Here is a 25623-nt window from a genome sequence, read left to right on the forward strand (position 1 = left end):
TTTTGCTGCAGGTACTTGAAACTACATTATGAGTGTCTTTAGTTGTTATGTACTTTCTACAACATCGTACTTCCTCCTTGTGAAAGTGACTTACTGCCTGGGTTTAATTAACACTACCCACCTCACTAGGGCCCTTCACGCTTCTTTACGCCTCTCACCGCACCAGTCTCTGACCGCGGTCGCACTCCTGTTTGTTGCTTCTTCAACTGGAAACCAACCACAATAATGCTGATTACAATGCTCCGCCATAAACCTCTCGACACAGAACTATTCAGATATGGGCCCAACTCTTGGACTATCGAATATCTTATAAATGTCTCAAAAATGAAAAAAGAATCTCAAACACAAACTTCTAAAACAACACTCTGAAACTTTAATTCCGTATACCTACCACAATTTGGCCAAGGGCTCCATGAAACCAAATTTTGTTTTCTATTCTAAATGCCGTCAAAATGGAAAAACAGCTTCCTTCTCCTCCTGCAAGTAACCAAGACCGTAAAGATACCCTACGGAACTAAAGTGACAACGTCCCCCTCCTCTTCTTTTAAAGGTGAAATGGATATATGGCTCTCCATGTAATATCTTATACAAGCGACTGACCTTACCTCTTCTTATTTGACCTTCACTTTCTGTCATTTTTTTTAACCACACATCCTCAGAGAAGCTCCCCTGATCCACCCCGACTTCTTCCTCTCTCCAATTCACCTTCCGGCCTGCAGCTACCCAGGATCCTGACCAGCACCCTTACTTCCCCTTCTAGCTCTCACAGCACAAGTACATCTCCCTGCGGGTTGACACCTCTGCCCACCCAATCTAACAACCTCCTGGTATCTAATCGCAATGTTGTGCACCTTAATCCTAACAGCTCAGACTTCATTGTGAGACTTGCTACACACATACCCATAGCCAACGAGCCCCTCCCCACCACAGACTTACCTACTCAACCCATACAGGCTAATCACAAACCTAGTCCAAAAGATAAGGAACTCATACATATTAAAACACAGTATCCTCAGAGTCTCGAAGGATTAGACTCTCATCCTCCCCTGGGCATTGCTGACAATGTCCACATCACTTTCACTCAGATCTTGTCCCGCTTGGAACAGAAAATTGACTCCCTAGCCAATGACATAGCTCATCTAAGACATGACATATCTCGAAAGACCAAACGACCAAGATAGAACACCACAGAGATTTCTAAATTAACCCCACTCACTGGCCCGCCCATCTCAGCTGCATAAGCTATCACCTGGGCCCTCACTACTAGTCATTTTACCCACAGGCCCCTTCGTGCACAACGCACCCTCTCTGGTCTTCAAGCCACGGCTTTCAGTGAATCCTACTCTACAAAGCACTTGACAAAATCTCCTCAAGCCCCCTCTGCTATCCCAGTAATTGTTAGCACAAATAGACCACCCTCAACTATAAATAAGCCCAGACCACCAGCTCAACTCACCATCATTCTAAATCTTCCTTCCTCGATGGATAAGCCTTGCCCTCTCTCTTGCATGCTCCTAAACTTTAGATCAGCAGCTAAGCACGCAACCAATATCGCTGAATCTAACATCAGAGAAAAAATAAACATTGCTTTCCTCACAGAATCCTGGCTAAATGATTACTCCACACCCATACTCAACCTGCTTACCCCATCCGGTTACACCATCATCAGGCAGGTCAGACCTGAAAGATCTTGTGGGGGTCTAGTCATTATTCACAAAATTGGAATTCAACTTGTCATTGCGCGTAAGGCAGAATACTCGACCTTCAAATAACTCGTGGAGGAACTTATTAACAAAGGCACCCATCCTATCAAATTCCACACCATCTACCATCCTCTTTGTTGAAGAGTTTTCAGATCTAATAACATGGTACACCTTAAGAGACCAGAGAAATGGGCTCTTGGGTGATTTAAACATCCATTGGAACAACACAGAAGACACTGCAATCCAACTACTCACAAACCTCCTGGAAATTAACAACCTAAATTAACTCTGTAAGGAGCCTACTCACAACAAAGGCTCCACCCTTGAGGCAATTATAATGAAAAATGACCTTATCTCCATCAGCTCTATCTCACCTATTGACTGGTCTTTTCAACATCAATTTCCCTAGCAGATCGCGCCCTGATGTTATAAAGAAACCAAAGCTGTTAACCAGAAAAATCAATCAGATCCCATTTCTTGAACTTGAATCCAAAATTCGTGATCAACTGCAGCATCTCCCCTTCTTGTCCACTGCAGAAGAGCTCACTTCACACTACAACTCATCGATATTGGATGTTCTCAACCAAGTTGCCCAGCATAAACTAAAACAATCAAGATCTTCAAAATTAAAAGCTTGGTTTAATTCCGATCTCAACAGTGAAAGAAGAAAACTCAGACAAGCAGAAAGGATTTGGGGACAAAACTACTCAACGTATCACCTAGCAATAGTTAGAACAACAAGGCTGTCCTACAAATAACACATCTTTAAAAAAAATCCTCCTTCTTCCGCAATCGCTAAAACAGACCTAGGGAGCGCTTTAACATTGTTGAAGAATAAACTACATCAGCACCCCCTCCTGCTATAATCGCCACAACGAAGGATGTGAAGAAATCGCAAGGTTTTTTGCTGATAAAGTTGCAAAAATTGAGCAAACCTTCTTGCAAGTTCCTCTCCTCCCTCTATCTTTCCCAGCTTCGCCATCCCACCTCCCCACACATCTGATCTACCTCCAGAGCCCTTTTTGAACCAAACGACCACGATAATAGCAAATAACTTCATGCATCTTTGCCAAACTGAAAAACAATGCCAACTGGTCGGACTTCAAACCCTTGACTGAAAAGGTAGTCTTCAATATAATAATGAATCTAAAGCCGATGACCCATACCAATGATCCCCTCCCATCCAGGATGGTGGAAAATCTCAACCACATCATTGCCCCATTCTGGACTCTCATCATCAACACACCTCTCACCACAGGTTGTGTGCCGATCTCGCCCCAACTAGGACAAATCACACACATCCCCAAAAATACCAGGCTGATCTCAATGATATCAACAACCTCAGACCTATCTCCAACCTCCTGTTCCTTGCCAAGACTTTGGAAAAATGTGTCTTACAGCAACATAATCATCATATACAAAAATTCTCCCTCCTTGACACTTTTCAATCCAGTTTTAGGAAAGGCTGTAGTATTAAAACGGCTATGCTGAACATATCTGATGACATCCACAAACCCTTAGATGAGGGTGACGACTGCCTAGTTATTCTGCTTGACCTATCAGCAGCATTTGATACGGTCAATCACCAAGCCCTACTTGAGTCTTTGAAGTGGCGTTTCAGTTTGAATGGCACTGTACTAAAATGGTTCTCTTTCTTCCTTCAACACCTCTTGCAACAAATCACAATCAACTCTTGCCTGTCTAAACCTACTTGGAACAATCTTGGCGTACCTCAGGGCTCAATTCTATCCCCCTCCTTTTTCAATCTCTTTATGGAGCCCTTAACGGTCATCTTGAAACAGTCAGGGATCAAATACCACCTATATGCTGATGACACCCAAATTTACTATAAAATAAAATCACCCAGTGACATTCGACATATTAACGACACATTGAACAAATTACAATCCTGGTTTCACACGAATCACTTAAAGCTAAACCCCATCAAGACAGAAGTTATTCTTTTCTCCCCTAAAAGTAACCGCATTCCAATACACGAATGGCTCATCGACCTAAATGCTTTAAAGTGCTCTCTTACTTTATCAAACTCTTCAAAATACTTTGATTTCTTCCTTGACAACAACGTGTCAATGAAAGAGCAGATCAAGAATAAAGCAAAAGGAGCCCTGTACACACTCAAAAACCTCTAGAAACTTAAAGCATTTATTCCTGCATATTATTTAAAAAATGTGGTGCAATCTCTGGTCCTCTCTAAACTAGACTATGGTAATGCCACTCTCACTGGGACACCTAAAACTCACCTCGCCCCCCTGAGATCTGTTCTTAGCATGGCAGCTCGGCTCATCTCAGATGTTAAACGGTTTGAGCAAATCACTCCTGTGCTCAAGAGCCTCAGCAGGCTTCCTATTGAAGGAAGATGTACTTACAAGACTGCATGTATCATCCACAAAGCCCTTCACTCTCATACACCTGACGTCTTAGAAAACAAGCTGACAAAAGCAGGAACCACTAGATCATTGAGAAGTTCCAATGCTCTTCTGCTCTTACCTCCCATTCTAAAAAAGAAAGCAACCAAGTTGCACTCTTTTTCTGGAAACTGCTCTAAGAATATGGAACTCCTGACCATGAGACCTTCGATGCAACCCTTCCTTCCCTTGCTTCAAGAGAAACCTGAAACTCCTACTCCTCTAATAATACTTTAATTCCTAGTCCAAGGATCTTAGTAAAATATCGCTTTATCAGACCTAGACCTTCTGTCTGATGCGGCAGGTCTCTCTTTATTTTTGTGCTTCTCTGACTTTTAGATCCACTCAAATTGTACCTCTATTGTTGGTCATTCAACTTGCACCTTTGGTGGGATCTATTTGTTATGTTATGTTAATTAGAACTTGTAGAGCGCTCGTTCACCTACAGGTTTCTTGGCACTGGAAATTTGGACTAATGTCTCATATGTTCATTGCATGCCTGCATTTACTGTTTCTTATCATGATCTTGTAAAGCATTCTGACAACTATGGGTCTACCTAACGCTATATATAAAATGTATATGAATAAAATAAATAAATAGGGAAATATCAGCCTTAAGTAAAATAACACTTTAGGTCGGATGTACATCATTCTAGTTGCAAAAAAAGGCCAAATTTGCCAACATTGTTGTAACCAGAAACTTATTTTGCAAACCGACCTATCTACTATTAAGCAGGTTCACAAAATAAGGAATTGGAGTGAGTTGTCGTCGGATCTACCTCTTTAATATTTGTACGATAGGTTTCAAATGTAGGCTCCCTGCCATTGGTGATCTATAAGGGTCAGCAGACCACCAAGCAGCCCAATTTCCATAAAGGGAATATGGATGCTTTAATATGGGAGTCAGTAACTTTTCACTGGCTTGTGGCAAGAATTGCAGTTGCAAACCATTGATACATATGGTATAGATTCACAATTTGGAGGGGACATGCACAACATGCCTCTTTCAAATAGAGAATTGGTATGCAGGCACAACCCATTATAGAAGTTGATAAGTCCGAGTCCTAAAATGAATCAAGTATTTAAGAAATACCCTTTTGATGTCCAATTATGTGGATTCAACTATTTGAGATGGCAACATGGATTAGTACATCAAGGGCCAGATGTAGGTCGGTCGGTACCGGCCGAAAATCGGTACCGGTATTCAAGAATTGGCATGTAGGGGCACAATTTTACAGAATCGGTAAATTTACCGATTCTGTAAATTTACCGATTCTGTAAAATACCGAATCGGTATTTTTACCGATTCGGTAAATCTCAGATGTAGGTGGGACTCTTCTGAGTCACAAAGGGCCCGATGTAGGTAAAAGGGATTTTCCGATTTCAAAATACCGAGGCGGGCCGAATTGGTATTCTGAAATCGGAAAACGAGATGTAGCAAACAAACGGCGAAATAATACCGAATCGGTCGGCATCGGTAATGTGAATCGGTACCTACCGAATCGGCACGGACCGAATCGGAAAATACCGAATCGGCTACCACCGAATCGGAAATAGCCGAGTCGGTAAAATCCGATTCGGCAATTAACGAATCGTAGCTATGAAAACACACCCATGGCCAAAAAGCCCATAGGAATGCATTGAAGAAACCGAATCGGTAAAATCCGATTCGGATAATACTGAATCAGATTTTACCGATTCGGTAATATCCGAATCGGTAAAAGCCGAATCGGCAAAAGCCGATTCAGCCAATGAGGTGGCTCCCCCTCCCCCACCCAAACAGGGAGTGGCAACCCTGGCAGGTGCAGCTAATTAAGAACTTTCTGGAGAGCCAGCCTGAGCTGAACACTCACAGTTAGCAGCAGTGGGAGTAGGAGGTAGTGAACTGTTCTGAACAAAATGGCAAACCAGAGTGAGAGCCAGAAGTCCTCCCAGAAGAGGAAGCCTAAGTTCAGCACCACCGAGCTGCAGGTGTTGGTTGAGGAGGTGGTGAGGGTGCACCGGCAGCTATTTGGAAAGCTGTCCCTCAATGTGCCAGACAGCACCAAGAGGAGGATCTGGAGCGAAATCGCCCAAAAGGTGAATGCTGTGGGTGTCACCCCCAGGTCCCTGGATGAGCTGAAGAAGCGATTCTATGACATCCGCAGCCTCACAAAACGGAAGATGGCAGAGATCCAGAGGCAGGCTGGAGGCACTGGTGGAGGCAGGAACCCGGCGCCACCCCTCACAGACCTCGAGGAAATGGTCTCCACCACCATTGAGAGGGAGAGTGTAACCGGAATTGGGACCCTGGACAGCTCAGCCAGAGCTACAGCTACAGGTAAGAAGCATGCGCATCATGACACACCCTACCAGACACCTCCCCATTAGACACAATGCATAGCCAAACCCCAGCACAGTACTGTAACCAACATACAAGAGACAAGCATCATGGTACATGTAGTCAGCAGAAGTTAGCAAACTATGGCAGTGCAGAATCACAAGACAGGAAACAGTGGAACACATTGTAAGGAGATGCAAGGACATGTGGAATGCTTTAATTGTACTGACTGTAATACATCGGCACTCAATTTACAAATGCTTCTTTGAACCTAGGGGCACCATCAGGCGGACAAACAATGACAACAGAGGCAGCAGCACCATCTAACACTGCACTCGCAGGGCCGAGCACCAGTCAGGCTGCCGAGGAGGAGGAGGACGAAAACACCATAGGGCTTGGTACAGAGGGAGACCTGGTAATAGACTTTGAAGCACTGCACTCCCCACAAATGCCGAGCACACCCCCCTTGCAGTTCTCCCCAGAGAACTCCCCGACAAGGGACTTCCTTCCACCTACACCAGCTCCTGCCACGATCATGGCTGTGGCACGAGTACACCCTGTCCTGGGAGCAGGGGCTCGGGCCCCGGCCAGCACCACACACCCACCAGTGGCACCCCAGCCCACTCAGCAGGCCGGCAGCAGCAGTACCCGGCGCCGTGCCATTCCAACCACTGCAGCACCAGCACCGGAGGGCAGTGTCTTCCTGGGCCTCGAAGGAAACATGGTAAAGATACAAAGGCAGCAGGCCAAATCCATCATGGCCTGCCAACGCCAGCTCCTGCAGCACAACCTGCAGATGGGGGAAATGGTAAAAGGATTTCAGGCCTTCGTGGATTGAAACAAGGAGGTAGCAGCAGGTTTAGGCAGGCTAACCACTGCCATAACCCAGTTATGTGGCAGACTGGAGGAGCATGAGCTGGTGCGCAGGCGGGATGCCCGGGTGCAGAACCGCTCCATGAGCCGCCTTGCTGCGGCAACGGCACAACTCTGCCAGCGCAGTGCCAACATGGAGTGTAGTCTCACACAAAATACGGCAGAGCTCACAAGGGGAATGGCCCGCATCACGACTGCAATGGAGGCCATGATCATCTCTAACACTGCCGCAAATCCTGCCCTGGACCTGGGGGATGCTGGGGACAGCAGCAGCCGCAGCAGCCCGGCCAGCGCTGCGTCTGAGCCACGCAGGAGCACCAGGCGCTCCGCAGATGCCGCTGGTCATTCTGAGGGGGCTGAGGGACACCCCAGTGGGGCTGCCAAGCGGTCAAAGAAATAGCCTTGCAAGGGCGGGTGAGGCAACCTGGACCTTGGACTTTTGTTTACTTTGCCATTACACCTTTTTTTTGTTGCACATCAGTGCAGTAACTGTGTTGCAACAGTATTAAAAATTGTTTTTTCACAACAACCATTTAGCTGTCTTTGCATCTGTACTCACTCAGAAATAGTTTTCCGTAATCTCCTCACGTCTGTATCTGCCATCACTTGGCGTACACACCCCAGCTGGCTGTGTCAGTGGCACAGCTTCGTCGTCGTCATGGTCCTCGTAGTCAGACAACTCCACCTCAGTGCCCTTCTTCACCGCAAGGTTGTGTAACATTGCACATACAGCTATGATCTTGCAGCAGGTGATGGGGGTATACCGCCTTGCACCTCCACTCTTGTGCAGGCATCTGAATCTACTTTTCCAGATGCCAAAGGTCCGTTCGACGACATTCCTTGTGCGTATGTGGGCACGGTTATACCTCCTTTGGCTGGGTGTGGAGGGGTTGAGGTAGGGGGTGAGTATGAATGAGCGGAGGGCATATGCACTGTCGCCTGGAAGAGAAAGGGGTAACATTACACACATGCATACATGTATTCCACCTAGCTACTGTGTGTTATGGGGGTCTGATGATGTGTCTCACCTAGGAGGTATCCTTCAACAAATTCGCCAGCCATCAGCCGTGCATAGATGCCGCTCTGTTGGAAAATATAGGAGTCATGGGTACTCCCTGGAAATTTTGCTACCAGGTCTGTGATGGTGCACTTCGCATTGCAGATCTCCTGCACGTTGATGGTGTGTGTAGACTTCCGATTGCGGTATATGTATTCTGTGTCCGCTGGTGGGCAAATCGGAATGTGCGTGCCATCTATGCAACCAATGATTTGGGGAAATTGTGCCATCTGGTAGAAGTCAGCTTTAGTTTGTAGCAGTTCTGCGTGGGTTGCAGGGAAAGAGATGTATTGGTCCATCCTGTGTATCATGGCGTCAAGGAATGTGTGGAAGAACCTTGACAGGCTGCTCTGGCTCACCCCTCCTGCCGCTGCAACTCCACTTTGATAGCTGCCAGACGCAAGCAGGTGTAGGCTGCATAGCACCTGGACGTGTGCTGGGATGGCGTGTGCCCTTGGGGTGTGGTGGTCCAAGAATGGTTTGAGGTCCCTGATGAGCTCAAGTATGGTGTCAGAGTCCAGCCTGTATCTCTGTAGGATCTCTGCCTCTGTGAGCATGAACAGGGTTATCCTCTGTCTGTAGACCTGTTCATTTCTTAGCCATTCCCTCTGTCCTTCCTGCTGTAGCCGTAGCCGCCTCGCAATGACATAAAAAGCTGCCATCCTGCAAGTTGCAATGCATTTTGGGGCTGTTTATATGGGTTGGAGTTGGTTACCACCTGATTGTAATCCATGGTAAATACCGAGTGAATTCTACCGATTTTGAGCCGATTTCGGTGTTTCTGTGCCTCCCTACATCTCCCCATCTGTTGGAATCGGGGAATTTCCCGATCGGTGATTCATACGAATCGGTATGTTCTCCGATTCGGCTCATGTCCGATTCGGTCTATCTACCGATTCGGTACATGGACCGAATCGGCTTCATTCCGATTCGGTGTGTCTACCGAATCGGTACATGGACCGATTCGGATAATTTCCGATTCGGTGTCACTACCGAATCGGTACATGGACCGAATCGGTTATTTTCCGATCAGATGTCACTACCGAATCGGTACATGGACCGAATCGGTTATTTTCCGAATCGGTGTGTCTACCGATTCAGTACTTTGACCGATTCGGTGTTTGCATCCGATTCGGTGTGTTACCGATTCGTTACATATCCGATTTTCGGTATGTACGTATCGTATTCTTTTCCATTCGGTACTCATTCCGAATCGGTTTTCACTCCGATTTTGATTTTTTTTGTTCCCTACATCTCGATGGCTGTTTACCGATCGGTAAGGGCCAAAAATCGGTATTTTTGGCCGTTACCGATCGGTAACGGCCTACCTACATCGGGCCTAAAGGCCCTACAAAATCGGTATTTTACCACTCACTCCTATTGTGTGGTAAAATACCGAATTCAGGTGTGCATGCACATGTGTGCATGCATACCTAGCCATGTGACAGGCAGACATGCCCTTAGGGCATGTCTGTGTGCCACATGGCGCACATGCCTATTTGTGGGGTGCCAGAGGGTGTCAAAGTGACACCCCCTGCACCCTTGTAAAATTCGGTATTTACCGATTCTGTAAATACAGAATCGGCATTTCCCATTGATTCCTATGGGCTTCAAAGCCCATAGGAATCAATGGGAAATACCGATTCTGTATTTACAGAATCGGTAAATACCGATTGTTACAGAATCTGTATTTCCACATCTGGAACTACCTACATATCCACCCTTTAGATTTACCGATTTTTAATTACCGAATCGGTAAAATTCGGTAATTAAAAAAACAGTAAATCTAATTTACCTACAACTGGCCCCTAGCCTTTGTTTCATAACTGCCACTGCAAGAGTGGTCATGCTTTTCTGCATGATATCTAAGCCCGGGCGGGTAACTATGCTCCGCCAGTGTAGTTTATGTTGTTTTGCTTACTCAGCGTTCTGTTGCGAACGTACGGTTTAGGCAAATCTACAACTCCATGGTAGAGCGCAGTTAGCCAGCCCCTCCACCCACCCAAAGTAATTATAAAGTAATTAAAAAGGCACTCTACTTACTCCTCGCCGTCCCTCTTCACTGATAACCCCTACATTGTACGTCTTGCGAGTGCGCATGTGCACACACAAGACGTACAACGTAGGGTTTACCTAAGAAGGATGGTGAGGACGAGGGAGCAGCCATGGAGAAGAGGTGGCAGCCACGGCAGGTAAGCGCCTTTTTTTATTACTTTATAATTACTTTGGGAGGGGGAAGGCAAGTAACGGAGCGGAACGAAGTTCCACTGAGTTGCTTTCCAATTCCGTGGAATTTCGCATAGAGACACTACGCCTGCTCCGCCCAGGGTTAATGAGAACCTTGATCAAAGAGGCCATTGAACACCGCTGGTATATTTGCATTCTGATGGATGGTTACAATATCGTCTGGCTAAGGAGAGAGTGAGCTTGTAGACAAAGGGCCCGATGTAGGTAACAGGGAAATACCGATTCCTAAATACCAAATTTTACTGATTCGGTATTTAGAAATCGGTATTTCAGATGTAGGTAAGAATTCGGTAAAAAATACTGAATTCTTAATATTTGTTATTACCAAATCGGTAATTGAGATTCGGTAATAACGAAAACCTACTCATTCATTCCTATGGACTTGGAGGCCCATAGGAATGAATGTGAAGACATTCGGTATTATCGAATCGGTAATACCGGGAGGTATTTCAAGGGTGCCAGGGTGTCCAAAGGACACCCTGTTGCACCCCTGCAATGTGCATGTGTATACATGTGGCACACATGTATACACATGGCACATTTCAAAAAGCAAAAAAGTGCTTTTTGAAAGGAAATAGCTACTTACAACCAAATTTGAAGTTGGTGGTAAATAGCGATTCCTTAAGACTGAGGTGCACTGTTTTAAGTGCTACCTACATTGCATTTAAGGAATCGGTATTACCAAATCCTTAAATGCAAAGCCAATTAGGAATCGGTATTAAGGAATTGGGATTTACCAATTCCTTAATACCAAATCCTTCCCTACATGACAAATGCCTAAATACCAGTCGGTAACGGTGAAATTTCACCATTACTGACTGGTATTTGGGCCACCTACATATGGCCCAAAGAGACTAAATTACCAATAAGCATGAAGTATCAAGCATAACATAAAAAGCTATATATGTAAGACATTTGAAATGTGCATAAAGATTGACACACCCCAAACTAATATTCATATCAAGAAGAATGAAAGTCACTCACCTTGAAGCTGTCATGAACTCCTATCCAGTAGGCGCCTCTATTGTAAGGATTGACTGGTTTTCCCATCAGAACAAATACAAAATCATTTTCTTCTTTGCTGTGAATGGAGGCCAAGTGAGAATTGTGGGAGAGACAGGTTGACTTGAAAAGACAAACAAAATGTACATCAGATTAAACACTGGGGATGGCACCTGATTCTATAATGTGGTGCTATGCTATAATACAATCATAATTCTTGACTTTAATATTCAGCCAGAAGTACTGATGTGCTGGATTGAGTGGGAGAGTGAAAGGAGAAGCAGCACCAGATTGATGAAGATTTGGTGCTATCTTCCAAAAGCTCTGATGAACTTGTAGGCAGCCAAGCACCTCATATACACTTTTGCATCATAATGCAAAGCTCTGTGTGAGATGTCTAACATCGATTTTGTACTGCAAGGGTACTCTCACAGGACAAAATGATACCTTTAGACATACTTTACATGTGTGCTACCTAGTACAGCACAAACAGACATTTTGAATAGTTTAGAGGAAAACATGTTTCTACACTTTGTATCAAAAACCATGAGTGGTTTTGTGGGAATGTTCATGCAGCAGCCATTGGATGCCTCCTTGAGGCAAAAGTAATGCAAAGTAGTGCAAAGCTTTGCTTCATATTTCTTTTAGGCAAATTTTCAGGACAAAATACGTTTTGCACTGAAAAGTAAATACCACATCAACACTGTGCCCTTGTGTACTTCACTTTTGGATACTTTTCACTGGTACAAGGTGACATATTAAAAGCCATCACAACAACACCTTTCAGGACAAAGTCTTTGCAGTAAAGATATGGAAGCGGATAACCACATGTAAACATATCATGATGATACAAGAGGCCTGGAGTTTCTTCCTAAACATAGCGAGATGGTATGTGACTACTCAACACTGATTGTATATGGCTTCATTGATTTTCGATATCTTACAAATCACAAACAGTGGAGCTCGCACAGTACAAAATGCACTGCCACTGTGTAGCAATACTGATAGCTACTGGATTTTATTGGTAAGAGATTACAAAATGCAAGATACCTATTCCATCTTAAGTCATGTTGCTATAAAATCTGGTTAAAGAAGACTGGAATATGCTTTGCAAACCTTACCATGAAGAAAGTGGCAGGGGTTTTTATTAACATTTGGTCTGCCACCAGGCTGACACCAGCATGAGACTGGGTTGCGCAGATAACTACTTTCTCGCCCACACTGAAGTTGGTCCTGGAAAGAATAAAGTTTGCAACACCAGCTCCCAGGATCTATGCAGTGGGTGTAGTTCTCAGTAGTACAGCAGGTGTCTGGCACCGTGGCCCAGCTATAGCTGTATTTGACTACCCAACTGAGGCACAGTTTCCATTTTTCATCCTTTAAGTAGGGTTTATGATTCTCTTGCTATGCCACTGGTCTCTGAAGATACAATCGCTCCCTTCCCTGATTCTGACCCTGGTCATGCACATTTTAGGCTGTTGCGTAGTCTTAGCTTAAATGTGCTGAGCAGCGAAGCATGTGAGACATTGCGTCTTGGTAGGTATCATGCCTGAATGCATGACGCCTCAACCAGGAATGCATTCAGCTGCAGTGCAAAGCACACATCTTGGCCAAGATTGAGAGCTCTTCAGTAGATTTTCATCACATGTGAGCACAGAACAGCAGCAGGAAGCCACCCATTGCTATTGACACGTAAATACATTTGTGTGCTGAGGAGCGTGCATGTCACAATGAATTCTTGACTACCCACGTCGACGATCGGCTCCGCGATGATGTTGTCTTCGGAGTCGAGGTGGCACAGCGGCAGGTGTTGGGCCAGCGCCGCAATTCGGAGCAGTGCTCATGACTTTGTTGCAGATTCCGGCATCGAGGTTGCAGATTCCCTCTGTAGCACTAGAACAGCAAGTTCCAGATGAAGGCAAACAGAAGGAGGGGAAGTCTGGTATCCCTGAGACTTCGGTCAGGAGGCAAGCTCAAATTAAGCCCTTGGAGTAATATTCAGCAAGATGATGAAGTTCTTAAAAAAGTTCCTTCTCCTTTCCTTGGCAATGAAGAGACCACTGCAGGACAACCCAGCAAACAGCACACTGCCAGAGGGGCAATCCAAACTCATGCAGCTAACTTGGTTCTTCTCCTTGATAAAAGGTGTGTCTTGTTCCCAGAAGTAATCTTAAGTATTGGGGTCTGGATCCCCATATTTATATTACTTTTCTCTTTGTTATCTGAAGGCAGAGAGACCTCTGCCTAGTCCAAACCAGTTCTGGTCAGTCCTGGAGCACTTCGTTGACAGGTCTCCTTCTTTCGTTTCACAGTGTAGGCCAGGGACATCAGACACACCACAGGAGGTAGAGCCAGCATTGTAAAGGGAAGTCCCAGCCCTATTCGGGTCCCAGGTGCAACTCCTCCCTCCCATCTATATGCAGATCTCTCTATCCAGCACTCTGCTGACTCACCCTGTCTCCTGGAATCCCTCAGCCCTTGTCACTCAAACTCCAGACATGGAATGCACAACCTAGCAGAGGCAAGCTTGGATAGTTAGGCATGAAAATACCTACTTTCTAAAAGTGGTATTTTCAAACAAAGAATGTTAAAACCAACTACACTAAAAGATGTATTTTATCATTCTGAGTTCAGGCATACTAAACTCAAATTTCTACCATGTTCCCTGAGTCGGTTAGGATTATAAGATGTAATAATCAAACTGCCCATTCTGGCCTCTTGGGAAAAGTTAGCCTTGCAATAGTGAAAAACAAAAACGACTGTAATTTACTATTAGGACATGCCACACCCACCAGAGCATGTCCTACCTTATCCTTACAATGCACCCTGCCTTTGGGTCTACCATTGGGGTGTCTGATATGAAGAAAAGGGAAGGTTTAGGGACAGGCAAGTGGGTGCACTTGTCAAGTCAACATGGCAGTCACAGACTGCACACAGGCACTGCAATGGCAGGCCTGAGACACACTTTACAAGTTGCTTCTGTGGGTGGCACAACCAGTGCTGCAAGCCCACCAGGGTATACTCAGACATGAGTCCCTTTCTCACTGCTCCATCAGGATTCAAGCAAGCCGGGCCGAAGAAGGCTGAAATGCCAGAAACCGGTCCCCGGTAGCTTGTCTCCTTTCTGGTGAAGAATTGGCTTGGTAGTTTAGTTTGCCCTGTTCCCATGATGCACTGGGCCAGGGACAGACTGATTTGCATATAGCCAGGTTCTGAGCTGGGATGGGGCAGTGAGATAAATAACGGTGATGGATCAAGCCCTGATCTTTGGACTGGGTAAGAGTGGTCTGTTTAACTCAGACACTCTGTTCATCACCACCCCCTTTTCTAAATCGATTTTGGCCACTATAGGTGTGGCAGGGTATACTCAGACATGAGTCCCTTTCTCACTGCTCCATCAGGATTCAAGCAAGCCGGGCCGAAGAAGGCTGAAATGCCAGAAACCGGTCCCCGGTAGCTTGTCTCCTTTCTGGTGAAGAATTGGCTTGGTAGTTTAGTTTGCCCTGTTCCCATGATGCACTGGGCCAGGGACAGACTGATTTGCATATAGCCAGGTTCTGAGCTGGGATGGGGCAGTGAGATAAATAACGGTGATGGATCAAGCCCTGATCTTTGGACTGGGTAAGAGTGGTCTGTTTAACTCAGACACTCTGTTCATCACCACCCCCTTTTCTAAATCGATTTTGGCCACTATAGGTGTGGCAGGGTATACTCAGACATGAGTCCCTTTCTCACTGCTCCATCAGGATTCAAGCAAGCCGGGCCGAAGAAGGCTGAAATGCCAGAAACCGGTCCCCGGTAGCTTGTCTCCTTTCTGGTGAAGAATTGGCTTGGTAGTTTAGTTTGCCCTGTTCCCATGATGCACTGGGCCAGGGACAGACTGATTTGCATATAGCCAGGTTCTGAGCTGGGATGGGGCAGTGAGATAAATAACGGTGATGGATCAAGCCCTGATCTTTGGACTGGGTAAGAGTGGTCTGTTTAACTCAGACACTCTGTTCATCACCACCCCCTTTTCTAAATCGATTTTGGCCACTATAGGTGTGGCAGGGTATACTCAGACATGAGTCCCTTTCTCACTGCTCCATCAGGATTCAAGCAAGCCGGGCCGAAGAAGGCTGAAATGCCAGAAACCGGTCCCCGGTAGCTTGTCTCCTTTCTGGTGAAGAATTGGCTTGGTAGTTTAGTTTGCCCTGTTCCCATGATGCACTGGGCCAGGGACAGACTGATTTGCATATAGCCAGGTTCTGAGCTGGGATGGGGCAGTGAGATAAATAACGGTGATGGATCAAGCCCTGATCTTTGGACTGGGTAAGAGTGGTCTGTTTAACTCAGACACTCTGTTCATCACCACCCCCTTTTCTAAATCGATTTTGGCCACTATAGGTGTGGCAGGGTATACTCAGACATGAGTCCCTTTCTCACTGCTCCATCAGGATTCAAGCAAGCCGGGCCGAAGAAGGCTGAAATGCCAGAAACCGGTCCCCGGTAGCTTGTCTCCTTTCTGGTGAAGAATTGGCTTGGTAGTTTAGTTTGCCCTGTTCCCATGATGCACTGGGCCAGGGACAGACTGATTTGCATATAGCCAGGTTCTGAGCTGGGATGGGGCAGTGAGATAAATAACGGTGATGGATCAAGCCCTGATCTTTGGACTGGGTAAGAGTGGTCTGTTTAACTCAGACACTCTGTTCATCACCACCCCCTTTTCTAAATCGATTTTGGCCACTATAGGTGTGGCAGGGTATACTCAGACATGAGTCCCTTTCTCACTGCTCCATCAGGATTCAAGCAAGCCGGGCCGAAGAAGGCTGAAATGCCAGAAACCGGTCCCCGGTAGCTTGTCTCCTTTCTGGTGAAGAATTGGCTTGGTAGTTTAGTTTGCCCTGTTCCCATGATGCACTGGGCCAGGGACAGACTGATTTGCATATAGCCAGGTTCTGAGCTGGGATGGGGCAGTGAGATAAATAACGGTGATGGATCAAGCCCTGATCTTTGGACTGGGTAAGAGTGGTCTGTTTAACTCAGACACTCTGTTCATCACCACCCCCTTTTCTAAATCGATTTTGGCCACTATAGGTGTGGCAGGGTATACTCAGACATGAGTCCCTTTCTCACTGCTCCATCAGGATTCAAGCAAGCCGGGCCGAAGAAGGCTGAAATGCCAGAAACCGGTCCCCGGTAGCTTGTCTCCTTTCTGGTGAAGAATTGGCTTGGTAGTTTAGTTTGCCCTGTTCCCATGATGCACTGGGCCAGGGACAGACTGATTTGCATATAGCCAGGTTCTGAGCTGGGATGGGGCAGTGAGATAAATAACGGTGATGGATCAAGCCCTGATCTTTGGACTGGGTAAGAGTGGTCTGTTTAACTCAGACACTCTGTTCATCACCACCCCCTTTTCTAAATCGATTTTGGCCACTATAGGTGTGGCAGGGTATACTCAGACATGAGTCCCTTTCTCACTGCTCCATCAGGATTCAAGCAAGCCGGGCCGAAGAAGGCTGAAATGCCAGAAACCGGTCCCCGGTAGCTTGTCTCCTTTCTGGTGAAGAATTGGCTTGGTAGTTTAGTTTGCCCTGTTCCCATGATGCACTGGGCCAGGGACAGACTGATTTGCATATAGCCAGGTTCTGAGCTGGGATGGGGCAGTGAGATAAATAACGGTGATGGATCAAGCCCTGATCTTTGGACTGGGTAAGAGTGGTCTGTTTAACTCAGACACTCTGTTCATCACCACCCCCTTTTCTAAATCGATTTTGGCCACTATAGGTGTGGCAGGGTATACTCAGACATGAGTCCCTTTCTCACTGCTCCATCAGGATTCAAGCAAGCCGGGCCGAAGAAGGCTGAAATGCCAGAAACCGGTCCCCGGTAGCTTGTCTCCTTTCTGGTGAAGAATTGGCTTGGTAGTTTAGTTTGCCCTGTTCCCATGATGCACTGGGCCAGGGACAGACTGATTTGCATATAGCCAGGTTCTGAGCTGGGATGGGGCAGTGAGATAAATAACGGTGATGGATCAAGCCCTGATCTTTGGACTGGGTAAGAGTGGTCTGTTTAACTCAGACACTCTGTTCATCACCACCCCCTTTTCTAAATCGATTTTGGCCACTATAGGTGTGGCAGGGTATACTCAGACATGAGTCCCTTTCTCACTGCTCCATCAGGATTCAAGCAAGCCGGGCCGAAGAAGGCTGAAATGCCAGAAACCGGTCCCCGGTAGCTTGTCTCCTTTCTGGTGAAGAATTGGCTTGGTAGTTTAGTTTGCCCTGTTCCCATGATGCACTGGGCCAGGGACAGACTGATTTGCATATAGCCAGGTTCTGAGCTGGGATGGGGCAGTGAGATAAATAACGGTGATGGATCAAGCCCTGATCTTTGGACTGGGTAAGAGTGGTCTGTTTAACTCAGACACTCTGTTCATCACCACCCCCTTTTCTAAATCGATTTTGGCCACTATAGGTGTGGCAGGGTATACTCAGACATGAGTCCCTTTCTCACTGCTCCATCAGGATTCAAGCAAGCCGGGCCGAAGAAGGCTGAAATGCCAGAAACCGGTCCCCGGTAGCTTGTCTCCTTTCTGGTGAAGAATTGGCTTGGTAGTTTAGTTTGCCCTGTTCCCATGATGCACTGGGCCAGGGACAGACTGATTTGCATATAGCCAGGTTCTGAGCTGGGATGGGGCAGTGAGATAAATAACGGTGATGGATCAAGCCCTGATCTTTGGACTGGGTAAGAGTGGTCTGTTTAACTCAGACACTCTGTTCATCACCACCCCCTTTTCTAAATCGATTTTGGCCACTATAGGTGTGGCAGGGTATACTCAGACATGAGTCCCTTTCTCACTGCTCCATCAGGATTCAAGCAAGCCGGGCCGAAGAAGGCTGAAATGCCAGAAACCGGTCCCCGGTAGCTTGTCTCCTTTCTGGTGAAGAATTGGCTTGGTAGTTTAGTTTGCCCTGTTCCCATGATGCACTGGGCCAGGGACAGACTGATTTGCATATAGCCAGGTTCTGAGCTGGGATGGGGCAGTGAGATAAATAACGGTGATGGATCAAGCCCTGATCTTTGGACTGGGTAAGAGTGGTCTGTTTAACTCAGACACTCTGTTCATCACCACCCCCTTTTCTAAATCGATTTTGGCCACTATAGGTGTGGCAGGGTATACTCAGACATGAGTCCCTTTCTCACTGCTCCATCAGGATTCAAGCAAGCCGGGCCGAAGAAGGCTGAAATGCCAGAAACCGGTCCCCGGTAGCTTGTCTCCTTTCTGGTGAAGAATTGGCTTGGTAGTTTAGTTTGCCCTGTTCCCATGATGCACTGGGCCAGGGACAGACTGATTTGCATATAGCCAGGTTCTGAGCTGGGATGGGGCAGTGAGATAAATAACGGTGATGGATCAAGCCCTGATCTTTGGACTGGGTAAGAGTGGTCTGTTTAACTCAGACACTCTGTTCATCACCACCCCCTTTTCTAAATCGATTTTGGCCACTGTAGGTGTGGCAGGGTATACTCAGACATGAGTCCCTTTCTCACTGCTCCATCAGGATTCAAGCAAGCCGGGCCGAAGAAGGCTGAAATGCCAGAAACCGGTCCCCGGTAGCTTGTCTCCTTTCTGGTGAAGAATTGGCTTGGTAGTTTAGTTTGCCCTGTTCCCATGATGCACTGGGCCAGGGACAGACTGATTTGCATATAGCCAGGTTCTGAGCTGGGATGGGGCAGTGAGATAAATAACGGTGATGGATCAAGCCCTGATCTTTGGACTGGGTAAGAGTGGTCTGTTTAACTCAGACACTCTGTTCATCACCACCCCCTTTTCTAAATCGATGCAAGCCCACCTGCAGCATTTGATTTACAAGCCCTGGGCACACATGGTGCAGTGTACTAGGGTCTGACAAGTAATTCAAATAACCCAATCATGGAGTCACTAATTAGTACATCAATTTAACATAGGGAGCACTTGCACTGTGTCACTGAATAGCAGTGGCACAGTGCCCAAAGCATCTAAAACCAGCAAACAGATCGAAAACAGAGGAGACAATTTGAAAAAATGGAAGGGAGACTCACGCCAATGATACTAGGTCTAACACGCGATATGAGATATCTGATTGGAGAAGCCTTGTTCTTCCACATGCCTACAGGAACAGTGTCAGCTGGGCAGATGATATGCCTGTTTCTTGAGGCTATTGAGGTACACGTACTGTTGTAGGTCTGCACTTGTTCTAGATGAATGTGTTACTAGTTCCCCAGTGCTCAGGGCTGTGGGAAAGGGTCCCTCATACTCTTGGACATTAATGATTAATCTTTTGTGGAATTTGTAATTTTTAGATATTTTAAAAATGTTTAGATAGGAGGCTGGATAGGGTGCCTGAAGGTGGCTACTAGCAGTCAACCCAGAGTGCAATTCTGGGTGCCCGTTTGGGGGGGAGGAAGGGATGCAGGCATTGGGCCAAAGCACTGGGGAGACAGAATAGTATGGGAGATAGAAGTTCATTTGTAGATATCGTGAGTATCATTTGTATCTAGTAGATATTTTGAGTATCATTTGTATCTACTTGGCTACTACAAGAGGAGAGTGCTGCATAGTCTGTGTGGAGGAAGTTTGAAGCTTTGCGCTACATATTATCCATGCGGGGGGAGGGAGGGCTGTAATTGCTTCCTTTTATTTCTTCATTTATTCAGTCTATGTCCCAGAGGAATGTTGGTTGCAAACTGATCATTTTGCATGGTGTGAATAGGTCCCTTTGTTTGGTAGAGAGCCAGGTTTTTTATTAGATCACTATCTAGGAACCATCTTTCCAGGAGTATAGGGTTAGGCAGTGAATGTTACTAGTAGCCACCATGTTTCTCTGACATGACAACCTATTTAGTGGGTTCATTGACTTGAATTGTGCAAGGCATAGGTCATTTTGAAAAAAGAATGTTTTCCTTATCTTTATTAAAAATGTAACCACCACCCACCATTGAATTGGGTTTTTAATAACTATAACTACAGTTGTATAATCTTTTTTGTGGCTGGTCATATTCCTAAAATATAGTATTAAGATTGTATTTTTAACTCAGGTTTCCTAAATTGGGCAGCTAGTCCTGCCATGGTGACAAAAGTGAAAAATAGTTGTTGGGTGATAGTCACTGTAATTACATATTAACCTTACATTTCTACATGTTCTGCTTGGTTGAACTGCAGTTTTTACACTGCTACAGTCAGGCTGCAGTGGTAGCCATGAAAATAAATAAACAGTAAGAATACACCAATAGGGTGATGTGTTCCCTACTGTGGTGGGGAGCACATAGTGTTTTTAAAATACCCCTCACACACCAAAAGGACCCTTGGTGTCATGCTTCATCATTGGGGTATTCGCACCCCTCTACGAGATGCGGCGTGCTAGGACCTACGACTACGCGGGAGCACTGGTAATGCAGACTATGCGTGGTGCATGTGAGGGTTGGGTGTGAGTATGTGGTGGGGTAGTGTGAGTCGGTGAATGTTAAAAAATTACCTTGATCGTGGGGTAGGTCAGAACTATTTTAATGAGCCCCCAGGCTGGTACCTTTAAAAATGGTGCAGATTGAGGTGATTATGTGTAATTAAGCACATCGCCTCATGGGTGCTTCGACATGTTTCGGAGATCAACTCCTTCTTCAGGACAGGGTGCACCACACCCCACCTTACTCACGTTTTCTTAAGTAAAAAAGTGTATTTACAAAAGAGTGGAGATGTAGTACTATAATGTGCCTACAAATGTAATGAAATTATTTGCCAATATACAAACAACCTAAAAAAGGAAAAAGAAGACCACAGATGTAGCGCTCCACTCCTCAAATTCGTCCATGGTGCAGTGACCTGTAACAAATGTATCAATGGTGTTGGGTCACTAGACAAAAATATGTCATGCTACTTGTGCAGGTGACCCTGGAAAAAAGAGGACAAAATACAGTACAAACATACACAGAACATGAAACACACACTCTAGAGCATTAGATTCCTTGTGCCTTTAGGACATAACTTAATAGAGTGGAAAAAATAAGTCGTAGAGGGAAAATAAAGGCATACTTCTTGGTCTTGGTACAGTGCCTCATGAGCCTCCAAACGTTGGGGGTAGCTCTGGCTCAATGGCTCCTGTAAATGATATATAGTATAACAGTTGTAACTACTTACAGGCTGGTGCAGCACAATGGTCCTTTCTTTATGGGGACATTTTACTCATGAGTTACAGCAGTCGTAACGTCCTTCTTCCCCCGAACGTGGCTCCGCAGTGAATGCCGTAGAGCGTCCTAAGGGCAGTATTTATGGTGTTTGCCACCCTCGTTTGTTAACTAAATTGGTAAATTGATAGTTGGAAGGGCCTTGTCGTGTTCTATCTAGGACCCCGATCAATATTGTGACCTTATGCCCCTATACGGCTATAATCCATCCATACCCCTATAATGGCATAAACGATCAGAGCCATTTTTCAGAAACTCGGCTCTGCAGCTCATTGCAGTATATGACACAGCAGAAGCCACTATCTAAGATTCCTAGATTACACACCGAGTTCTTTCAACAGATAAAACCCCCAGCAACCTGGGAAAGCCCCGCTTGCTATGTTTTGATTAGTAATAGAACTCTAATGAGCACTGCAAGAACGACCGGTTCTTAGTGACATCTTTATTGACGTCTTATGTCCAAAAACTTACGTCAAACAAGGCACCTTCCAGGTATAAATAATACCAACGTTGCCTTAAGTAAACACAGCGGTGGTGATAGAGAATACAGGAGCAGAACAGCTGTCCCTTGCAGAGCCCAGCAGATGCGAGAAGCCCACGGACGCTGCCCCTTCTCCTCCTTGACGCGCTGAGAAAGACGCAGTCTTTTCTCCTGCCGAGAAAATCCAGCCCCGGCGTTTCCAGCCTACCCTTGCAGGTGACTGGGAAATCGAGTCCTGAGAGGAGATACAAGACCTCCAACATTCTATTCCAGAGGTACAGTGTTGACTAAACCCTTAGAGAGAATTCTTGAAGCAAACTCTTGGCAAAACCAACTTAACTTAAACTGCTACTTACTTACTCCTTCCCACGTATTAGGCTTAGGTCAGGTACACTGGGGTAGGCGTAGTTAGAAGCACCAGTTGAGTACGTTAGCTAAATGTATATATGAATGTATATATTTTATTCATTTTAACCATTGTATGGCTAAGAAACCATATCAATGCTTTTACAGTATTATTTCGCAATCCTCCTTTTACTGTACGCACTTTTTATAATAACAAGTCTTGCAATTGTGGCAATTCATTTCTCTTGCACGAGAAGAAAGACTGTTCAATAAATAATACCTTTTATTGAAAACGCCTGTCTCTCTATTCTCTGCATCCTGTGAAAGTAATTCTTGCACAACTAACTGAGTGAAATAGCTGTCTATTGTTTCACACGACTCTAGAGATTGACTCTTATTCTAAGGAGCAAAGTTGTCATGTTTATGCGGTTGTTGGAAAACTGAATCCCTTCTTGTCTGAGCCAGGGGAGCTGATCACTTCCTATTCAGTCAAGAAAGTTTCTAGTGACCTCTGAGCTAGTTGGTACAAACCCAATTAAGTTTAGCATAGTCAGTAGAGACCTGGAAGACCGCACTTCTACGCCTACACTACTGTTTATGTTATTCCAATGCGCAGGGCCTATAGGGAAAATAGGAACTACACTACAGCCTAATAAGGGTATTCCGCTGTCCGGAGATATTGGTGTTTTGTTGATTGTTCCTGAGTCTCAGGGGCTCATGCGCGACTGCTGAAGCGGTAGCGTTCAGATGGACGCGCATGTGCGGTAGTTCGATTGGGCCGCGCATGCACAACTGCTTCTACCGCAGTGATCAGAAGGACACGCATGCGCAGAAGTTGTATGGGGTCGCACATGCACGAGAGGGAGAAATCTCTCTCGCGTATCATTGGATAATGTGAAGGGAGTAGTCGGACATGAGATTACTCCCATTATTATAGGCTGCAAATGGAAAATGATACAAGCTGCTTATTTACTTAATAAATGATACACTATGGTTTTTTGTAGAGGCTTACACCTTAAGTAGACCCAGGGCTACTAGGTTTTTAGCAAGTCCTCAATGTATACATAGTTATATGGGTGACTTTATGAAAAGTAGGTGACAGACACTTGTGTAATCCGAGGGTAGTGGTATTTTGTATTGAACTGTGGATAGTCAATCAGGTTACTTGACCCCAGAGGATTTTTATCATTGAGTCCGTCAATGTGTGTACCCAAACGGAACACCCAACGCTGCTCCTTCTGGAACAGACCTTTATCCGTTGGTAGTTGCTCGATTATGGTCCATTTGATGTGGTTTACGCAATGTTGTGCTTCCAGGAAATGTGTAGCCATTTTGGTGGTGCTTTTTCTACACCTTATGTTACTTGTGTGTTCATTCATCCGTGTTTTGATGGCTCTGGCTGTCATTGCCACGTACTCCAATGCACACGGACAGGTAATCATGTAAATTAACATTTTTACTGTTACAGGTGGTAAGACTCCTTTGTTCCCATGTTGTTCCATTTTTGAATGTTAGGTGTAAACTCTTGCTAGTCAGGTGGCAACTGCTGCAGTTTCCGCATGGGAAGTGTCCCTGTATCCCATGTATTGAGGGTGTAAATGGCTGGCTTTCTTTAGGGCGAGTATGGACTAACATGTCCTTGAGATTCCTCCCACGTTTGTGTGCGAACATGGGTTTTTCAAGGGCCAGTTCGCCGTAGGTCAGGATTCGCCAGTTTTTATTGATGATTTGATAGCCATGAAACCATGTTTGCACTGCCACTGTAGTGGCGGACACAATAGGTGCTGCAGCCACTAGTGGCATAGTGGCATTTAACTTCCAGACCTGGGTACACTGTGTACCATATATTGTGGTCTTATAGTCAACTTAAATATGCCTAGTGACCACGCAGAAAATGTGGATTTCCTACACAGATTTATAACATAACATCCCATACATATTAATAAAACACATATTCACCCAGAAGCATAACTTGGTGCTGAACCCCAGATGATTATTGTTCCCCAGCTCAATTGTACAAATTTTATCGAATAAAAAAAATAAAGGTTAACTTGACCTGCCAAGATTTGTACTTATAGCCATTAGGTCAACTATAGTTCTCTTCCAGGGGATCCTCATCAATAGTCATAAGCATTAGAATATTCCCGCCCATGCGCGGGACCCCGGAAACAATATATTATATGTGCCCCACATATACATATACATATATATATAAATAAATATATATAAAAATAAGCAATTGCAGCCAAATAAAACAGTGGAGCTGGAATATGCTGTGAAGAATTTCCACCATACATTTGTATTAGCATTAGAAACATGAGAAACAACACCAATGCTTGTTTAGAAACTGTTTTAATGCTTAGAAAGCAGTAGAAATTCTTATAACACACTGTAAGCATATACAGCTCCCAGGCTGCATTGCAAATACCCAGTCTAAAAAGACTGAAAAGCTAACCTGTAGCTGCATGTACTAGAACTGACGCTGTGCCTTTAAGGCACCTCTGCCCCTAGCTTCCCATCATGCCTCAGGGGTTACAGTTAGGTCAGTTGTTCTTTCCGGCTCCTTCAGGAAGGACCCTGGATACACAGCTCCACATTTTTTCTGCCTTTTTCAGTCAGAAAATCTTCAAAAGAACAATTTTTTGATTTACTTTGACTTTTAACATCAGGGTCAAGTAAATAACTACTTAGCAGTCGAATTTTTCTGAGGTTTTCCTGTCAGGATGCCCTCATTATTTGATGATTGCCCTTCTTGTGGCCACAAGAAGGCAAAAACGGACTCTCATGAGGTCTGTATTTTATGCTTGCCAGAAGATCATGATCCAAAGGACTGTTCTCATTGTCAAAATCTGTCTGACAGTACTTTAAAAGACAGAGAGAGGAACAGGCTCTGTGGTCTGGCCCAGAGATCCATGAGGGGAAGATCTACAGAGAGGAAGAGTTCAAAGAGACCCAGAACTCCCTCCAAA

General features: G+C 45.4%; 1 protein-coding gene across 1 annotated transcript in view; it reads right to left on the bottom strand.

The window, feature by feature from the left end:
* LOC147734874 (alpha-N-acetylgalactosamine-specific lectin-like) overlaps positions 1 to 25623 on the bottom strand; it is a 225839-nt gene that overhangs the window by 114730 nt on the left and 85486 nt on the right. Inside the window, exon 4 of the mRNA XM_086953087.1 lies at positions 11611 to 11751. Coding sequence (XP_086809213.1) covers positions 11611 to 11751 — 141 coding nt within the window. The remainder of the gene's footprint in view (positions 1 to 11610; positions 11752 to 25623) is intronic.

The sequence above is a fragment of the Lissotriton vulgaris genome, chromosome 1_2, assembly GCF_964263255.1.
Source record: "Lissotriton vulgaris chromosome 1_2, aLisVul1.2, whole genome shotgun sequence".
NCBI lineage: Eukaryota > Metazoa > Chordata > Amphibia > Caudata > Salamandridae > Lissotriton > Lissotriton vulgaris.